Source organism: Macrotis lagotis, chromosome 1 (assembly GCF_037893015.1).
Source record: "Macrotis lagotis isolate mMagLag1 chromosome 1, bilby.v1.9.chrom.fasta, whole genome shotgun sequence".
NCBI lineage: Eukaryota > Metazoa > Chordata > Mammalia > Peramelemorphia > Peramelidae > Macrotis > Macrotis lagotis.
This window is the reverse complement of record NC_133658.1, coordinates 494,413,105-494,435,267: the sequence shown is the minus strand read 5'-3', so window position 1 is coordinate 494,435,267 and position 22,163 is coordinate 494,413,105. Positions and strand designations below refer to the sequence as shown.

The 22,163-nt window shown below is 32.1% G+C and overlaps 1 protein-coding gene across 1 annotated transcript in view; it reads right to left on the bottom strand.

Annotated features, from left to right (window-relative positions):
- The window catches only part of DSCAM (DS cell adhesion molecule), a 712,116-nt gene that overhangs the window by 44,756 nt on the left and 645,197 nt on the right, over window positions 1-22,163 (bottom strand). The window contains exons 24-27 of the mRNA XM_074213849.1: window positions 19,824-19,922; window positions 8,436-8,624; window positions 7,132-7,422; window positions 3,986-4,162 (exon numbers count right to left, since the gene is read on the bottom strand). Coding sequence (XP_074069950.1) covers window positions 3,986-4,162; window positions 7,132-7,422; window positions 8,436-8,624; window positions 19,824-19,922 — 756 coding nt within the window. The remainder of the gene's footprint in view (window positions 1-3,985; window positions 4,163-7,131; window positions 7,423-8,435; window positions 8,625-19,823; window positions 19,923-22,163) is intronic.

The following is a 22,163-nucleotide window of genomic DNA, read 5'->3' as shown; positions in this document are numbered from 1 at the left end:
ATTGTTTTCTTCATTCTGCTCAGAATCAGTACAATTAGATTTTCTCATGCTTCCCTGTGTCATCACATTTGCCATTTCTTAGAGTACAGCTATATTCTATTACATTCATGTACCAGAGTTTGTTGAGTCATTTCCAATCAATAAGCACTTGATTATAATTATTTGCCCACAAATTTTTTAGTCTAGAAATAAAATGTAATTCAATTCTTTTAAATAAATATGAATTTTATGAATATTTTTAAATATCTCAAAACAGTGTGGTTTATAGATCAAAGAGTAATTCCATTCCATTTATTAAGCTTTCTAATAGTTAGATATTTTCAAGACAATAAGAGTGTTAATAATTAATAGATTATAATGTTTAGATATATATTAAGAAATATTATTTCTTCCTCCCTAAAATAAAATCAAAATAAACTACAATGTTACAAGCTCTTTTTTGAGTATCTAAGGTATCACAATCATAAGGTAATGATTAGTCTAAGAAGGGAAAAGAAACTCCAATTTCTTCTTAAATAGAATATTCATGCCATATATATTGATTTAACAAAAATAAAGAGTACAGAAAATATACACCAGAGCATCTCACTTTGTTCCTTATAATTCCTTGTTTATTTTAAAACATCACATTTTCATAGCTAATATCATGCAGCTAATTAAGAAAGGCTTCTCAGAATGAACAAAGATGAGTTAGAATTCCTTTTTGACTTCTACTCCTAATCTTGTTGCTTGCTCATATCCAGTTCCTCTCCATTTTTCTCAGTGTGAAATATACTTATGATTCTTTGGACATTGATATAATCCATGTCTCACAGCCATATATAAGAGTGGTAGGATGTTGGCATAAAAATATGGGCATTATTTCCATGGGAAGCTTTCAATCATATAAAAAGCATTGAAATTCTCTGAAGGCAATCAAATCCATTCTCTTCTTCCTTCTATTAAACTGTGGCCCCAATTCTTTGTTTATTTGTACCATCTGACTCCATACTTTATAGCTCTATTGATAATTCATTCAAATGCATATTATAATCTAGAGAAAAGATATTTTTCCTCCACTTGTTCTTTTCTGTGTGGGTGGTCAAGTTAGAATTCTTTGAGTGATTATATAGATCTTTTCTAGGAAACTGTAATGTTCTGTGTCTTGATGCAAAAAATATGTTATTCACACATAGGAGAACACAGAATCTATCTTTCTGGAAATCTCTTGATGCGTAATAAACTTTATCTTGAACATATCATTTTTGTTTTCTTTGTATCATTCTTTTTATATGAGCATTTTTTTTTGAAATATGTTGATTGCCACTTGAGCAAGTTTGGGTTAGAAGGTCAGTTATGACTAAAAAACCTAAGGTGACCCTCGAGCTGAAAGCTTTCCACGATTTTATAACACAACTGCGTCATTTGTGGTCTCACTTGTTGATAGCCCTGTACCTGAACTTCTTGACTTGAGTTACATCCTGCCAGGTTACATCCTGCCCAAAATATAGTTACATCATTGTTTTATCCTGTATGCTAATTCTATGGTTTTCTGCTATGAAGAACTGTTTGATACTTTCAATAAACAGCTCTGCTAGTTGTCCTGCTAGCATCCCCACCCAAGTGTACCCATGTTTCTTTTCTCTTCTGAGATGAATGAATCCCCTGTTGGACAGGGGGACTCAACAGAAATACATTGTTGGATTTTGTTTCCTTATTCATTTTGTTGTTATCTTTTATAAGCAAATTGATAAAGATGACATAAAGATAATCATTCTTTGGACTTATTTTGGGAAGACATACATACCTATGCTAGTAGAGCTCTGAATTAATCCAATCATTCTGGAAAGAAACTTGAAATTGTGCTTTAAAAAGTGACTTGATTATCCATACAGTTTGTCCAAAACAATCAGAATGAAAAAAAAAGTCCTCAAGTGTCCACTCTTCATGGAGATATTTTTTGTATTAACAAATATTTAGAAACAAAATAGTTGCTCTTCAACAGGAAATGGCTAAGTAATTATGGAATATTACACAGAATAATACAAGAAGACTTTTGTGAACTGATACAGTGTAAAATAAGTTGAAACTGGAAAAATATACACATAATGCAAAATTGAAACAAAGCCTCTTCTATTAAAAATGTCTAGGTATGATATGAGTGAAGTTATAAAAAATGAACCTCATTCTTCTTTGCAGGGAATATACTATTTGAATATTGGTTGTATAGTGGACAGAATTGTATATATTGTCAGATTCAATGTATATGTTGCTTAATTTTGCCAAACTGTTTCTCTCCTAGGTAGATATTTCAAAATTTACTGGACTTAGTTCCTTGAAATTTATTCAGTTACACAGACTGAGACTCAAGGTCTATTTCATGGGATTATATTCCAGATATAAAAATATCCCTGTGGAACTTCCAGTAATAGATTCCTTTGGATGGATGGACTTCATTAAGGATTTTCCTATGGCAAATTCAATCATATCACCAAAGTAATTGATTAATGTAAAGACAATTACAGTTCAGAAAGAAGATTAGGTTTTTGTTTTGCTTTATTTTTCTTTATACTTTACTATATTTTGAACTTATGCAAAAAAGAACATTTCCAAATGCATTATAGAAGAGGAACATATTGTTTAAGCAACTGTAGAGCTCCATTACATAGAACTAGATTTATGTTTAAAGTATGTAAAAAATTCAATATGTAATTTTAAAGTAATCTTGCAATTCTGAAGGACTTGGCATCTATATTTTCCCTTCTCATTTTTCTTTTCAAGATATTATGTGGACTTTCAACTAAAAGGTTCAATTTAAGAAAGTATACTTTCTTTTTCACTGCTATAAAATAGCATCACTGGTTTCAAATCCCATTTGCAGCAATGTATAAGAAATTATTTTTCAGAGAAAATCTGATAGTTGTTGAAAACAAAACTGATTGTCTTTCTTCTTAGCCACTTTCTTGTCTTAGGTGCCAGCAATCTTCTTTATCTTCCATGTTTATAATTTGGTATTATCCTCAACTCCTCTCTTCCTTTCCTCTCACCTATCTAATCAGTTGCCAAATCTTGCTCTTTCTACTTCAACAACATCTTTTGCATCTGACCCATTTTCACAACTCATACAGCAACCATAATAGTTAAGTTTCTCATCATTTCTCACCTAGATTATCATTACATCCTCTCTTCATTATCTTTCTTCACTGTTATTATATCCAACACACTGCTGCCAACTTAATTTTCATTGAATATTGATTAGATCAAGTCATTAATCTCCTTGATTTAGCTTTTAAAACTTTTACCAATTTGGCCTCAGCTATCTTTCCAGTTTCTCTGAACTCTGCCTCCTTTACTCCATAATCCAGATAAATTATCCTTTCTATTCTTCATTCTTGATGTTTCATTTCAAATCTTCATGACCTGCCAGTGACTGTCCTCCACATAGCTGAAATTTACTTCTTCCCTACCACCATCATATAGAGTACGATCCAATTCAAGTACCATCTTCTTCAGAAAGGCTTTTTTCTTCCCAACTTTGCCTGTATTTGTAGTTATTTTCTTTACTCTTTATTTTACAAACTTGTATATGTCCTTGTTGTATCCCTCTTTAGAAGTAAAGCTCCATGGGAGTAGGAATTGTTTCCTTTATTATATTTGTATGCCAGACACAGAATTCCTTCTTAACAAATCCTTCTTCATTTTTTGAGGTAGTGGCATTGGGGCTGATCAGAATGACTGCTTTAGTTTGAAATAATTTTTTGGTCTCTTTGTAATCTCATATTACATCTTTTTTGGGGGGTAAGGCAATGGAGTTAAATGACTTGCCCAAGGTCACACAACTAGTGTCTAGTATTGAGACTGGATTTGAACTCAGGTCCTTCTGATTCCAAGGTTGGTGCTTTATTCATTATGCCACCTAGCTGCCCCCAATCATATTAAATGTTGATATCAAGTTTCAGTTAAAAGGTACTAGAATATATGGGAGTGAACCATTGAATTCTCTTACCTCTCAACCTCTTCAATCTCTGCTCTCTCCTCCTCCTCCGTACAACCAACAGCAATGCAAATAGTAGCAAGATTCCAACCAAAATGCAGGATATGGTCACTAGCATCTTTAACCCTTCATTGGTTGCCAGCCCTTCCTCACTTTGAACAACTGATTTAATAAGTGGTGGAATTGTGCCTGAAAATATGTTTGTGAAGTTAGATTACTAGGAAGAAAAAATGATTTTTTTTCTTTAGAAATAAGAGGTTATTAGAGAAAGCAAAACAAACACTGGTACTTGGGATGTTTCATAAAATGACTTATTAAAAACATGATGAATTCATTTACTAAACATACTCCTCCCTTCTAAACATAGTACTCTATACTCTTTTAGTTCATCCTTTAGTACAGTAAATTCAGGGCTTGACATGCTCTGTATCAGCATTTGTATCAAATGAATTTCACTTAGCAATGTATTCCTGGGTATAAGCAATGTTCTACTTGAAACTAAGGGTACATATCTGAATGACAAAGAATTGATTTGTAATTCAGTGTTGTATAGATTTTTTCAACTCTACAATTAGTAGATTGTTTCAAAAATAGCTTAATCAAAAAAAGGAACAATAAAGAGAGCAGGAAGATACTTTGGAGGAAGATATCTGCCTCTGTGTGTGTGTGTGTGTGTGTGTGTGTGTGTGTGTATATGTGTGGGGGAAACCTTTGAAACTAATTCTCATGATTTGAAGATTCAAACTATTTCATCAAAAGTAGAAAAAAATTTGACTTCTCTTAATGCCTTATTTTTAAGGGCTATCAAGTAACTCTTCAAAAGTAATCATCTAGTTTTGCAAAGACACCTTCATATTTTTAGTTGTTATTAACTTGAATTGTAAAATGTAGATTAAGTAGAAGCATACAGAAAAAAGTAATTAAAATGAACTATGAATTAGTTATTGTAACCTTTTCTGTAGAAAATAATTCTATTGTCAATGAGTACTGGGATAAAAGAAAAGAAACCTATTATTTTTATGGAGTTCTGTATTTTTTTTTTGCAACTTCACAAAAATGCTTTCTTATACTCTATATTTTAATTTTCCTCAGGAGAAATAAGCTTATACATATACATACATACATACATACATACACACACGTGTGTGTGTATGTGTGTATGTGTGTGTATAGTCAAATAGAAATCCTAAGAAAACATAAAAACTTAGTAAAGGACATGGAAGTGGAAATAAATCAATGGAAGAAGCAAGACTTGATTGAACATTAGCTCTGAAGTCAGGACCTTAGTTCAGTTTTATCTCTGACACTTTCCTGCTGTGAACCCAGAAAAATGTCTTGATCTCTCTAAGTCTGTTTCCTCATCTGTAAAATGAAAGAGTTGTATTATAATGACCTCTGAGATACCTTCAAACCCTAGATATATGATTTTATGAATTTTTAATGATTCTTGCTCCTATTAAGTGCAAAATTTGTTAGATATACATGACAAATATTGCTTGCTGCCATCCACTATACAGATTATCCCAAAAGTTTGAGTGTACTTTTAACTTTTAATAGCTTAGAAATGCACTCAGACTTTTGGGACACACCATGTTATTGATCATGTTTTAGTAAAATCTTTTTTCCTCTATATAATTTCTAATTAAAATGTATATTTTGCTATTTCCAAGTTTACTAAAATGCATACCATATATATAATTTAGATATTTTGAATATTTGGGATGGTAATATTATAATGACAAACTTATTTACATACATATGCATATATACATATACGTACATATAAATATTTGGGATTATGATATAATTTTGGGATTGCAATATTTATAATAAAGAAAGCAATTATCATTTTACATATTCAATTACACTATGGAATGTTTGACTATTTAAACTTTTCATAAAGTAATAAAAATACCAATTTTAGTTAAACTGTGGTAGAAGAACATTAGAAATTATACTACTTCAATAATTATTCTGCTATTTGCTGCAGGGCAGAATATTGAGGCTAATAGGATGCTATTCTTAATTCTGCTGTTATGTTTCTAGGTCTAATAATAGGCCACTAGTAATGACACAATAGTGAAACTATTATATATTTTATTTGATATATATTTTGTAATATATATAATATCCTAAACAGAAATATTTTGTAATGTTAAATACAATATTAGAACAACACTATGAAATATAATATTAGTTATATATTTTAAAAGTTTTTTAGCCAGTATAATCAGTTCCATATGCTATTTAAATCTATATACATCTTAATAACATAATTTTTTAGTTATATTATTATGCTATTTATTATATTATATTATTACATCACCAAATTCTCTAGTAAAATAAAAATGGATAAAAGGAAAGCAATTTGTTTTAATATGACATCTGTTTTCTGCTGATTCCAAATATTCAGCTGTTTTTGTTTTTTTTAAAACTGCAGATGAAATAAATCTGTTTTTTATTAGAATCCTATTTCTGCTTAGTATACATACTTATACACACACACACACACACACACACACACACACACACACACACACATATATATATGTGTCCAATACCATGAGTATCCTTTTTACATGCATGTTAATTTAATGAAAAGAATTCATTTTTTTAAAAGCTATTGCTCACATGTTACAGGGAAAGAATTGGGGAAAAGGGGAATAAATATCATCTTTAGTAATTGTTTACATAGGGGCAACTAGGTGGCACAGTGGATAGATCACTGGCCCTGAAGTCAGGAGAACCTGAGTTCAAATATGCCTCAGACACTTAATAATTACCTAGCTGTGTGACCTTGGACAAGTCACTTTAACCCTATTGCCTTACAAAAATCAAAGCAAAAAATCCAAGTAATTGTTTACATAAAACCCTATAATCTTTCAGCATCAATAAATTTTCACTCAAAGGAGATTTGCCTTAGCTCTCAGCCTCTTAGTTCTATACCATGATAGTAGTTTCTTTCTTTTAACTATATAAAGGGCAAAGGTGAGTTCAAGAAACAATCAAGCAAAGAAAACAAGGAGTGACCTTAAAGCCTAATGATAATTATGACACTTGATCCTGATGTGGAGAGTGAAAGTGTAGTGTATCAATCAATTATGTTCAGACTCTTAAACTGAAATATAAAGAAACAGATATAAAATTAGGATGCTTACTTCCATCGTAGTTAAGTGTAGCAAATTTGGCTTGTTTCTCTGCACAACCAGCACTGTTGCAGACCCTCATTTGCAGCTCATACCAAGTAGCCTCTTGTAGATCATACAAAATGTATGACTTGGAAAGTGATGTACGCTGCGCTGTTGTCCAGACTGTCGTCCCAAATGGTCTATACTCCAGAATAAAAGAAGTGATTGGACAACCACCATCATTCCAACCTATGAGGTTCAACCTCACTCGAGTAGTATTAATGCTGGCAAACAGTTCTTGCTCCTTTGAAAATTGTGGCTCTAGACAACAGTAAATATTTTAATATTAGTGTTTCAAATATAGATATTACAAGCAAAAATGAAAGAGAAAGATGTTCTTGCATTTTCTTTAACTTTTCTCTCTTTGAAAATATAGCTTAATTTAATTGTTACATAATTTGAGTGGTAGGAGTGTGGCACTTAGTATATTCAACCTATGGGAGAGAAGTCTATAGAGATTATTATTGATTAGCAAAACTATACCTCTACAATAATATCAAACCACAGAGCAACATTAAAAAGTCAGTTTAATGTCAATTGAAATAAATTCTAAAAGGAACAAAACTATTTCTTCTGGGTTTCAACTGAGTTGTCCCAATATATTGACCTGACCAAAATTTTTAGTCTCAATCTTCATCGAGACTAATCATGATACAGTACATATTTCCTAGTTTGGTATGATGTGATTGACCTCTTCCTAAAAAATCTCTTCTACATGAATTTAACAATTTCTAAAAACCGATTTGCTAATGAACTTAAAAAAATTCAAATGCTTTCTTATCTATAACATGATGTAAAATGAATAGATAATTACTAAGGACTTTTCTAGCTTTACTCATTCTATGGTTCTACTTGAGAAAATTATAATTTACCAGATCACTTCCTTTTTATTAAATACTTGAAATCTAAAACACTTGTCTGAGAAAGGAGAGGGAGACGAGGAATTAAAAGGGAAGTGGGGACACTAATTAATATGAGTGTCATAGTTTTTTAATTATAAAGTCACAAAGTTCATGTTTTCCAAATATTTCTTTTTTCTGCATGCTAGTGAATGGGTTAAAACATTAACTGAAATAACTTTTAAGTATTGTTCCTCTCAGTACACTAAGGGCACTGTTGGATATAACCAAATATATTTGCTCATGCATGCACATATATTATATATAAAAGTTATAACCTGATTCTTTGTTAATTCTAACATTAATTCTAATTCTAATAATAATTCTGATTTTTACTATCCATAAAAAAACAAAGGTAAAAATAGAGTAACAAACCTTTTCCTAGTGTTTTTGCTTCTATGATTTCACTTATGCGCCCTGGTCCCACTCCATTTTGAGCAGTAAGTGTGAACTTATACCAGGTACCACACTTCAAATTTTCTAATCGATAAGACCGTTCACTAGGGCTAATTGGAAAACTACCCCACTGCTCACTGTTGTCTTCTGAGTACTGCAATATATATCCTTAAGGAAGGAAAAAAAAAGTTAGCACATTTGGCATCAAATATGGGCCTTACTAAACACATATTTTCAAAATAAAGAAATATTTTAAAAGAATTGGTATTTTCTTACTACTGTGAAATTGAAAATTGATTTTTAATTCTTTTTTGTTAAGAATTAGTGTTCCTTACACTCCTAAGATTATTTAGGAGATTCAGGTTAATCCTACTCTTGTGAATTGTATCTCCACTCTCTTTTTTTTTTAGTTGTAACTCCATACTTTTAACTTCATCCCTCCTACATTTGGGAGAAATTTGCATATCCTAAAGGTCTGATTTAATCTAAGCTGCTGTGACAAATCCCAAATTCCTTGAATCACATCTTGTTTATTGTTAAGAATGTTTCTGAAGAGGAGGTTCATATGGTGTAAAATCAAGTTAAAGTAATGTTTTCACTTTCTATATAATAAGAACCGGGGTCTTTGGTCATTGAGAGAGACCTCTCACTCCATTTTTAGCAATTGTTAGCCTTACTAATAAATGAATCATGCTCATAGCTTTGCTTTCAGAATTTCTCATGACAGTTGACAACCATAAAGGGACACAAGTGTGTTCCTGGCAAACAGAGCACTATAGTTGATCTCCCCAAGGGACTTCTCTTTTAGGGGCTGCCCCCCCCCCCAACCCTGAACTCCCTTTGAATCAGAGCCAATGCAATCTTCAGAGCCAAAGTAAATTCTCTTCAAGTCCAAGGGTAATTAGGAAGTCTGGAATTTATTAGAACCTGTTTAAGTTCTAAGAAGTCTCTCTAAGGGTAGGAGATTAAGTAGACTCCCCTCACTTGTTGAGATAGTTTGTAAAACCTGAGAAAAGACAGGTTTATAAAAGCATCTTAAGATCCAGAGATCGTGAACCAAGCAAAAGTAAAATCTAGAGCACTTAATGAGTATAACTAGTGAAAGATTCTAAATTTGGCCTGAAAAAGAGACTTTCAATTGTCACAAATTTAAATCTTTAGTATTGTCTGTGTGTGCACTTCAGCAAAGAACCTAGGGGGTGAGCTCACCAAGCAATTCTTCCTGTTAGCATTTATAGTGCTGAAAGTTAAGAAGGAGGACACTGTCAACAAGTGTTTGTGTATATGTTTGTGGTTTTGTGTCTCAGCATCAGTGAGCCTTCCTTTGTCTATCATGTGTTTAGTTTCAGTTTGTCAGTCTCTGTGAGGTCCATTAGAAATATATTGTTTACTCAACCTATGATTAGTAGCAGCTGCCCTGAGATTATCTTAAGCATGGTACAGTTAGAGCAATTTTGATAGCAAGGGTTATTAACTGGAACATCATGGACCTCTGGAAAGGACTTTCTGTAAAAGCTTCTTGGGTTTCATTTAGATTCACAAGTCACAAATCAGATCCCTCCTAGGTCAGTTTTACTGAGCTTCAAGACTCAGCACTGGCTGAGGGGTTCAGGCAAATCATGTGACTTCTTGGACAGGTTCCCCCTTATAGTATTATCAGATCTCTACTGCTTAAAGTCTCACTTTTATATGAGTTCTGCTTTTACAATGCAGGACAGGAAGAACAGTTAATTCTATTTTTTGAATCACAGAACAATTTCAGAGACAGAATCTGTACAAAGTCTATCTGTAAACTATCACAACTGTTGTTTTTTCTGACATCTCTGGTTAGCCCATGAGTTTTTCTTAAACAAAAACTGGATACCTGGGAAAGTATTTAACCTTTTGAAAGTTACATGTATGCTGAGGGACTATGATACTGTAAGCCCAATTGAAAAAAACAAAGATCAATACAGGATCTGCTCTAGCTCCTCTTTGGAAGGATTTTCTTTCTCTCTCTCTCTCTCTCTCTCTCTCTCTCTCTCTCTCTCGATTTTTGCAAGGCAATGGGATTAAGTGATTTGCCCAAGGACACACAGCTAGGTGTCTGAGGTCACATTTGAACTCAGGTCTTGTGCTGTACTGGCTTTGCCACCTAGCTGCCCTGAGGGATTGTCTTAAATCAGAGAACTGTCACAAAATACCCTGCTTGTTTTGTTTGTCTGTCTAATTTAAAATCAGTCGGCAAATCTGCCTGTAAGTATCATTTTATATTTTTCTGTGTTCTGGTGAATGAAACTAACTCTTTTCTTCCCATGACCCCTATAAAATGAAGAGTTTTTTCCCCCAGAGAAAATTAGTTTAAGAAATAGAAAGACAATCTATTTCTTCACAATCCTAAACCTGATCAGATCCCAGAGTGCTGGAACAGATAAGAGGGAAGTTCTCTCTCTGTCTCTCTGTCTATCTCTGCTCCTGTTTTTTCTCTCAGATAAGAAAGATCTTTGCTTCCATTTGCAGAAATTTTTTGTAGAATAACATTAATTAGAGAAAATTTTGTGATTGCTCAATTTTCAAATCGTGTCATGCTTTTACAAATACTAAAATATCTTGTTAAAATTTTAACTATGTGTATACTAAAACTTTGGAAAAGTCCCTTTAAGGAAAGAAATGGGATATTGTGGCAGCATATCCATAGGGGAAACTTCCAGTATAACTAAGAATGACAAGACAGAATGTTATTAAATTAAATGCTTAGCTACCTTTTTTTTTCTGATGTCTTGTTTTCTCCAATTTTTCATTCCTTCTTCTCTATCAGAGAATTTGAACATGAGGGACTCATTGTTGGTGTTCATCCAAACCCAGTCCAACACAAACCAGTCCAACACAGTTATACCCATCAAAAATCACCAACCTTTTAATTCTTTTGCTCTGTCCACATGGAGATAAAAACCCTGAGGATCCTAGTTGGTGGGGGGATGGAAAGTGTGCTTATTGTGTTGTCTGTATTTTAATAGGAACTAATAATTGCTTGAAAGTGTATATCTGCCTTGCCATATTTGTTTTGTGCAAAACAAATTAACATTTTTTCCCCTGTGGCTTTCTTAGTCTAAGTGAAAGAGGATTTAAGTAAAGCATCAGTCTACAAAATTGATTATGAACAATGGACCTCTGTAGATTAATTCTCAACCATAGAAAAAGGGGACATGTATAAATCAGGAAGAAAAATATGAGCTTTCTAATTTTCATGAAGTTAGAATTCTCTTAAAAATATAACATATTAAAATAGAATTACAGTTGTACATCATTTATCTATACCAGCATGACCATGGAACTATAAAACAAAGGTCACTAAACTGAAAATTCAATATAAGTAAGAAGATTATGGTCTGACATAGTAAGAATGAAGGGAGTGAGGGATAAAGGAATTCAGCAAGTAAAAAAATCAGAGAAGTGATGCATTCAGATTATGGATGACAGAAAGAAAGTGAATTTTTGAAGGTCTTTATTATAACTGAAGGATTAAGAATAAACACTACAAGATTCTCTCCTTGGAAGCTGAGGGATGTATCGTTCTAGTAGAGGTAATTTCAAGGGGAAAAATTGTGTATGTGTGTGTGTGTGTGTGTGTGTGTGTGTGTGTATGTGTAATAAAATATATGTATTTTTTCTCATAAATATAAGAAAAAAGTTTAAAACAAGTAAGGATGAGAATAGATAGAATACTAAAGGTAGAATCTTGTGAGTTGAGGTTAATATGAAAAGAAGGATTTGGAGTTGGTAAAGATTTGAGAAGGAAGAGTTGAGAGTTTAGGAGTTTGAAATTAGGAGGGGTGGATTGAATTTTTAGAAATACCTCTTTGACAAATACTGAAGGACTTCTTTAGTACCTTCCTTCCCTCAATCAATTTAATATAACAAAAGAAAACTGGAACTGTGAATAGGTGCAGAAATCATCTCTTTGTCTTTATCTTGTCAGATAAGACAAGATTAGTAAAAATCGAATCATTGCTAGCTTACTAACTGACTTGTAAAGAAGATACTGTTCTCTTTAGCATGGTGTAACTAGTTACTCTAAAAGTCTTTGTATGAAAAAAAAATTTTAAGCAAACTTTTCCCAGCCTAAGTCCCTTGTCCTCTTTGATTTCCCTGGGGTTAAAAATTAAAAAAAAAAAACTCAGAGTAAGGATGTGAAAAAGAATACCTTGATTTACATGAGCTCCCCAATTATCTAGGTAAGCAGGAAGGATTGTATAAGAAATAGTTGTATTAGCTAAGATACAGAATAACTTGACCTATCAAGAATCCTTTATGGTGACCAAGAGTAAATTTAGTTGGACAAGCAGAAAATTAGGACTCTAAAGTCACATCAGTTGAGAAACAGATCCTGAACCATTTTGTGGTTTATGGACCTACAAGGGACATCCTTATCTTCAGAAACTTCCCTTGATGCAGGGAATTATAAATATAGGAAATTTGTAATTAGAAACAAATTTTGTAATCCTTTATACTGTTAAATTTTGTAAAAATTTAATATATTATCTGCTCCTGGGATGTAAATTGACTCCTATTGTTCCATTGTTAAAAAGTAAAATTTGTCTCCTCATTCCCATCCCCCCAACTTCCAACCTTTTAATTGGTTTTTGGTCATGTAAGAGGGGAGTGATTTCCCCTTTGCCCTCAGTTTCCAGACCCTCCAGTATCCAGAGAATGGGAAAGATTATAAAAACCTTTGTGAATGTAACTTCAATTCCTTGAAATAAGGGTTAATTTGTATTGGTCTATCTTCCCCTATGTAAATTGCAACACAGAAAGACAATAGACAGAAAGACTCATTCTACCCTCAAGATGCTTTAAGAGATAACAACAATCAGGGTCTCTGAAAATTAAATTGGGTATTCTAGTATTATGTAGCCACTTATTAGGCAACTTGTTAATGGGTAAAATGTAAAGGATTTTTATCAGTTATGTGATTTTTGGTTATCTGTAGTGAAAAATATAAACTATTTGAATACCATGATAGTATTGAAGCTTGGAATTAATAACTGATTATTTTGTGGAGATAATGAAAGGGAAATATTAAACCCATGACTACCTCTTGGATTCCTGATATCACAAATAATGTATAATATAATAATGGAAATATTGTTTTATAAAATCTAATAATTTATGTGTTATTGACTTGAATACTTGGTTGTTCTTACTACTGTTTTGTTACATTGAAATTATTAACACATGTTGGAAATTAAAAGTGACCTAAGGTGTTCTAATGGTTTTAAAGAACTCTGAAAGCAATAATATGTACGCATTTATTTTAAACATGGTTAATAACTAAATGGGTTCATTGTAAAAAAAAATTGATTTTATAAAAAATTCAGTTCTAAATGTGAATTAGGTTTATTATATTTTAACATCTCAAGTTTTGTTTATTATTTTTCATTTACAGCATTGTCCTTAGGTACATGAGCAATGATTGATAGAATTATGATTTTTTTCTTTGGATGTCTTTGCTGATACCTAATCCTAAGGCTAGCCTGGCACAATCTGATTGCTTTAGTGTTTGAGCCCCCTGAAGCTCTGGTTATGGGTAATTGTAATATTGTAATATATTGATAATTGATCTGTCTGACATTAGGTTTGTTAAAAGAAAAAGACAACAATATGCCAATAAAGCTATTAGCCTTATGGGGCTTTATGTTAATATTGCAGATGGAGTGAGGGACCTTTGAAAGAACTATCCTAGCCTCAACTGTGTTAGGAATGTTTTAAAGTAATTCTTTACCTGGCAGACCTGTAACCTGGCTCATTGAAAAAAAATTGTCTGTGTGACCTGCCTGTAAAGGACAACTAATATATAAAGGAACATATCCTTGTGACATTGAATTGATCTGACTAATAAATTAATAGCAAATTACTATAATCATGCCAGGTGCACAATAATTAAATATAAGAGTGAATTACAATTACAATAGAATTACAATTCCATCTTCTAAATCCTTAATAATTGGCAAGTCTTGACTTTTTAATATAGGATGTGATTCTTTATCAAAACAAGTTCCCTTAAGGAAAAGAAACAGTGGCATGACTACTTATATCAGGAGAGATCCATTCTTTTTTAGGATTTTGGAAGGCAAATGGGGTTAAGTGGCTTGCCCATGGCTACACAGCTAGGTAATTATTACGTGTCTGAGGCTGGATTTGAACTCAGGTAATCCTGACTCCAGGGCTGATGCTCTATCCACTGCACCACCTAGCTGCCCTGAGATCCATTCTTCAACTAGAATTTTTGTTCATTCTAAACATGGCTAAAGTTAAAATAGAAAATTTTATTGCAAACTACTTATTGGACACGTGCAATTCTAAAATGGTTATTCAGTGCATCTGTTTATACAATTCTTGAACTTTTGGTTACAATTCAATGTGACATGCATTAATGAATCTATGTTATGTTGGAACCCATGTTCTTATGAAAAGTATTCTGAAACTGTTTTAGTATCATAAAGTATAATTCTTGTTCTTTATAGACCTAGTTCCCCCGCCCCCCTCCACTTACTCACTTCTGTAAAATAGCCCTCTCTGGTTTTGTTTGCTAGATCTTTTTTTTTTTTCCTGAGATTTGTTTCTCTAGGTTACATTTCCAATAATGTCAACTAGCTGTACCTGTCCTGAGAGCCACCATCTTGTAGATTTTTCCCTAGTTGAGTTCCCACTACAATTCATTCATCTCCAAATGGACCCTGAAAGGTCCAGATGAATCTGGGTCCCAAATAACTTGAGGGGGCAAATGATGCAGGGAATTATGAATAGAGGAAATTTGTAATCAGAAACAAATTTTATAATTCTTAAACTATTAAAATTTGTAAAAATATAAAATGCTATCTGTTTCTGGGATGTAAATTGACCTCTATTGTTCCACTGTTAAATGTAATATTTGACTCCTCATTCCCAACCCCCAGCTTTTAACCTTTTACCTGGTTTCAGTTATGTAAGAGGGGGAGGGATTTCCCCTTTGCCCTGACTCTAGGATATGGGATTCTTGGACACATTCTGCATCATGGTTTTTGGAGACACCCCCTACTCTTGTTTGTGTTCAAACCTAGAGCTGTGGACAACTTATCACCAACAACTCCTTCTGTAGCTCTGGTGCCTGGAATTCCTTATTCCCCTTGCTTTCTGTATCCTCCCTCTCACTTGGGATTGGGGTTTGTGGCACAGAATCCACCCCAAATTTTGTTATTTGCTCATTCTATTATTTGGAAAGTATAAATATCAAATTCTTTCCAATTGGGTTTTGAACTGGTCAGAACGTTGACACTCTTCCAGCTTGTAAAATTCTTATTCTCAGGCAATAAATGCATTTATGATCAATGCAAATTGGGATCAGTCTCTGGTTCATTCTGGGTTCTCCTTTATGGATGTGAGGTTTCTTCCACTTAACAACTCTGAGAGGTTTTTCTTTAACAAGGAAGAAGACTCCTTTATTCACCTTCTTAAATTATTTAGAAGGAATTAGGTTGAGAAAACTAAACTGATTTTATTTTTTGGGTAAACTTAAAAAATTAAAGGAAAACTTTGAAACTTAGCTAACTAAAAACAGAAATTGGAAAACTGAGATAAATCTAGATCTGATTAGATCAAAATTTGTTCTGAAACTAAATCATTATATGAGGAAAAACTGTACTCATAAAAATTGTTAGGGTAATTATAGTTAATCAGATGTAGTGAAATAAGGGCAGTTAAATAGTTTAGTGAACAGAGCACTGAGTTGGGAGTCAGGAAGACCTTGTTCAAATTCAGTCTCAGATGCAAGCCACTTAATCTCTATTTGTTTAATTTACTGGAAAAGAAAATGGCAACAATAAAAACCTCCAATAACTTCCAAGAAAGCCTCATGGACAGTATGACCCATGGGGTCACAAAAAATTGAATATGATTGACTGACTGAACAACAGCAGGTAAATCAGGACTTAATGCAAATTATATTTTCTATTCAGCATTGAAGCATTATGCCAGAAGGTGTATGATTAAAAAAATCTGAGTTGAAATCTGGTCTGAGAAATTTATAAGCTATGTAATCTTAAACTAGTTTCTTCATCTCTGTATACTTCAATTTCTTAATCCCAAAATGGGATTACAATAATAGCATCCACCTTCCAGGTGGATCATATAATTATCAATTATTTAACTTTGCCTGGTATGTGGCAAAGGCCATATCAATGTTAACTATTGCCATTGTCACTATTATTCCTTTAATTAAATGTAATTAATTCATAGTGAATTATTATAGACTGGATTTTAGATGTGATTAGTACAAAAAAGCAAGAGTGATAAGATGAATGATTTTCTATGTAAGTTACATTAGAAATATATCAAACTGACTGAAAATGAGTTTTATTTCATGTTTTTAATATATATTATGTGTATTATTATTGTCCTATTAAAACTTTTTATATTGTGAAGTTTAGTAAACCTCTGTATCATAAATGCTTTTGGAAAAATAACCTTTTTTTTAGTTTTTTTTGCAAGGTAGCAGGGTTAAGTGGCTTGCCCAAGGCCACACAGCTAGATAATTATTAAGTAAGGCCAAATTTGAATTTAGGTACTCCTGACTCCAGGGCCAGTGCTCTATCCACTGCACCACCTAGCTGCTTCCGAAAAATAAACTTTTTTAATCTAGATGCTGTTAAATTATAAATTGAATTGTGAAAAGATTGTGGTCAAAATGTTTAAAACCTGTTAAATATTTAATTGTATGTATTTTGCTTTAAAATGGAAAATAATAATAATGTTGGGAGAAAAAAATAACAAAATTATCTTTAAGTTATCCTTATCTGTGAAGTTCCTTGGAAACTTTCTGCTTTGACTGTGTCATTAGTTTTTATCAGCTCTACTGATCAAGGTGCCATAAAATCCTGAAGTACTGAGGTTGAGAATTTAGGATTACTCTCTGCCAAGCAGGGGGAAAGGGTGAGTTCAGCAACAAATCATTTGACTTCTACCTTTGTCTTTGGACTTGTACATCCATACTTGTAACTTCTCCCCTCCCCCACATTTGGGAGAAACTTGCTTATCCTACAGGTCAAGCTATTCAATCTAAACTGTTGTAGCAACTCACAAATTCATTGAGTCACATGTCTTGTTTGTGATTAAGGGTGTTTCAGAAGCGGAGGTCCCAATATTGTAATATCAAGCTAATGTGAGATGTTTTTACTTTCTATCTAATCAGAACAAGGTACACAAGATTTTGCTCTGTCATCTTGTTAATCACTATATTATAGACCCTGTCAGCCCACACTTGGGATTGTTAGTCATTGAGTCTATTGATCCCATTTGTTGGCAATTGCTAGGTATTTTAATAAATGGATAATGCTCAGAACTTTTTCTCTCAGAATTTCTTGCAATGCTATTCAAAAAATGTTATAATTAATTTTGGTTAATGTCAACAGTCAAGATGACAGAGAAGGACTATTAACTTTTAGTTTACCAAGTACTCTTCCTTGACAAAGATCTAGAAAATGCATCAAATCTAATTCTAAGTAAAAAGAAAAGAAAAAAATCACAGTGAGTCATTTTCCCAGACCAAGGTGACTTAGGAAGAGAGACAGAAAAAAACTGATCAAAACAGTGAGCAATTTCAGGAAAGTTGAAGAATATAAAATAAATTCATATATATCAGCAGCATTTCTACATATTACTAACAAAGTTCAGTAGGAAAAGTTAGAAATTCCATTTAAAATAACAATGAAGAATATAAAATATATAACTAAATACACATACTATATATATATATATATATATATATATATACACATATGTATGTTATATGCCAAAATATACACAGTAGCTGCATGAACACAATTACAAAACACTTTTTACACAAATAAAGACAGATCTAAATAACTGGATAAATGTTAATTGCTAATTGTGTGATGAAATAATATAATAAAAATGACAATACTAGATAAATTAATTTGGTTATTCAGTGGTATACAAATTAAAATACCAAAGAATTACTTCATGGAGCTAGAAAAAGAACTATTCCTGGAGGACCAAAAACATCAAAAACATCAAATAAGTCAAAGAAAAAATGGGGAAGGGAATCTAGCAATATCAGATCATAAACTATGCTACAAAACTATAATCATCCTTTCCTTTTTTTCTCATTCCCTTCCTTTTAATTTTTTTTCAAGTGCAATATCAAGACTGTAGCTTCTAAAGTCTCCTTCCTTCCTTCCTTCCTTCCTTCCTTCCTTCCTTCCTTCCTTCCTGCCTTCTTTTCTCAACATGGCTAAATTATTAATTTTGTGTGACTGTTTATATATATTTTTACCATCTTAATAAGTGGGGGAGGAGTAAATTTGGAATAGAGAATAAAATTGAATATAAAAATATGATATAACATAATTAGTATTGTTTGGCATGTTGCTGAAACCATATCAAATATCACTGATGCAGTTTTGTTGCTGAAACCATATCAAATATCATTGATGCAGTTTTTCTAAGTTGTCAGAGCAGGGAAAGATATGCTTCCACATTCCATTCCTTCTGCTTTTTAGAAAGAACTGCTAAAATAAAATAAAAGAACTGCCTAAGAAACTCTCAAACTGTTTATGAAGAATACAAATTACCTTTTCTGAATCTTTAAGTTTAGAGAAAAAATGAGGCATAATTACTAAGATAAATATAGTTTTTGAAAAGAAAAATGTCATTAGCAAATGTCACTGGGACTTAGAATTACCTGATAAATGGAAAAATTAAAGATTTATGCTTTATAACCCCAGGGACTAGGGAAATTAGATTATTTTTCCTTTTGATTTCATTAATGATTCACTCAAAATCCCATATCATATATTTTGTGTGTTCTACAGCAAGACTCTTGTTATTAATCCACAAGTGACAGTGAATATTTGAGAGGCAATATTCTGTTGTTGATAGAAAACTGACATTGGACTTGGGGACATCTGTCATATAATAGTTGAGTGACTAGAGGAAATTTACCTAAACTTCAGTGCCAGAGGAAACTTTTTAACTCTACAACTTATCAATGAATTCCCTATTTGCATTTGTGGAGAGTATTTCCACATTGGATGTTTCCCATTATACTGAAAACAGGTTCAGATCCTCCCCCTCCTCCAAAAAATCATTCCAATCCTATACACAGGTTGACTTTTGTTATTAAGATTATTCTAAACTAGGGATTCAATTACATAGATGAATAGCTTCTTATACAGATAACTGCAATTATGTGATGACTAGTTGGAATAAATTAACACAGAATAATTGGAGGGTATTTCTTTTTTCTCTCAATGGATTCTCATTGCTTGCATGTGATGTGTAAGATGTGTCCAGAGTTAAGCAACCAGGGCTAATAGTTTTTTATCCTCTTACCTCTGATAGAACTGCCACCATTATCTCCAGGTATCCAAGAAAGGGTGATTGAGGAAGATGTAGTTTTAGATACAGTAAGTCGAGGTTGATCTGGTGGAACTAGAAGAAAAATATTTTGAAAAGAGAGGAATTAGGTGTTCAAGACAAATATTTTCTTACAAATATGCAAATCATTTCTGTCAAAATGTTTAATTTATATCCATCAACCAACCAGCATTTACTATGTAAATACAAAGAATGAAATAATTCTTACTCTCCAGGATCTTCCAACACTGGGGAGATAAAAGTACAAAATACATCAAACCAAGTTGGTTAAATAAACCAACTAGATTTTTATTAAATTATATTATTTAGTCCTTTGACCTAACCTACTTATACATCATAACAGGTCTACTGGAATTATCTTTTAAAATAACTAGAAATATAAAATATTATCTACTTTCATTTCTCACTTCATTTAATTGTGAGATTAAAAATATCATTTGTTAATGCTTCCAAGAGTTGATGAGAAGGGGAGATGTATATGTCCTGGAAAAGGGGTGAAGAGGGAGAGAGGAGTTTTATAAAAATTCAGTTTTCTCAGAAATACTACAAATATTGTGTGTCTCTTGTCTTCTAATAAACATATCAAGTCACCTTATCTCTAAAGATATAAGGTTTATCAATAATTAGAAGTATATGAAACTGAAAGATTGCTACAGAATGATGAATCAAGACATTTTATTCATTGAAGTTTATAGCTTCCTTGAATTTAATATTATTTTGTAATGATTCATTTAAGAGTGGGCAAATATTCTATAAACTTAAAGAAAAGGTTTATGAAATTCTGGGTCAGTTCATCAGATTCAAAACATTAAATTACTTTCATCTCATGTTCTAAAAGACACTTCTTAAATGATCTTTAGTCATCATCTCTTTTTAGAGTATCAACAAAAGTCCATCCAGTAAAAGAGTTTTGATGATTTTATTGCTTAATTGTTTCAATTCTTGTTGAACTTTTGCAATATTTCTTATGCATTGAAGTGATAATGATTTGAGTTATAATGAAGTGTAAAGAATAATTAGAGAAGCTAATATGATATTTGAAATTCAAAGTCATCTATTTTTTAATGTTGCCTGAAAATGTCATGAACTCATTAGAGCCCAAAGTGAATTAAGAGAACTTACATTCATACATCTGTGGGAAGTCTGAATGAGATAATTCTGTAATGCTTAAGCAGTTTCAATAATAAAAAGAGAAATTATTTTTTATTTCCAAAACAACTTGATTATAGTGTTTTATACTTTTTCTCCTTTTTTTCTATTCATATGAATGTTAAGCTGTTTAGTTCTTAATTATCTCTAGGTTTTTAAAGACATAGCTATCATTACTGAATTTATAAAGAAGGGTAAAGGAAGCTGACTGCAATAACTATTGTACTATATTATCAAAACTGATAGTGATTATTTAGTAAAACTTCTGGGTTAGTCACTGTATTATGCAATTGGTTAATTCTGCCTTATTTCAAACAGAATGCTATTATAAGAGACAAAGGAAAAATGCAGAGACAACACCAAGAACATTTATACTATTTTCATTATTCTTAAAAAAATTAAGGTTGTGAGTTGTTCTAGATTCTGTCTTTTTAAAAAAATTATTTATTTAAGGCAATGGACTTAAGTGACTTGTCCAAGGTCACACAGCTAGGCAATTATTAAGCATCTGAGGTCAACTTTGAACTCAGGTCCTCCTGAATCCAGGACTGGTGCTCTATCTACTGCACCACCTACCTGCCCAAAATTCTGTCTTAAAGCAAGTTTTGCTTCACTGGAAAAAATAAAGTTATTATTAGATTTAATGGCATCATGCTGATTAATTAATTTTCAATCATGGTATAATAATTGTTATAATATTATAACAATTTGTAATTGAAATACTTTTAGATTATTAAATATGTTTAACAATGTCAATCATTACATTTTGATTGTACTCTACATACAAAATATTTTGTATTCTTATTTTGTGACAACAACATAATGCTATAAACTTTGCAGTAAGCTTAAGAGTTTGGAAGTCTTTAATATTAGACTAAAGATTTTATAATACAACTGAAATTTTTAGTTGGTTTCTAAAACCTCTAGATCCTAGCTGGAACTCCATATTTCTAACAATTCTTTCCTTTCTCCTCCCCCCCCCCACCTTCAGTTGCTTAAGAAATACTATAAGTAAAGTAGATAATTGTATCAAAACTGTAGATAACTGTATCAAAAAATGACAAACATATACAGGAGCGTGTTAAAAATTAAAGGAATTGATTCAAAGGGTTATAAACAGAATTGGATTAGCAATTAAAAAAAATG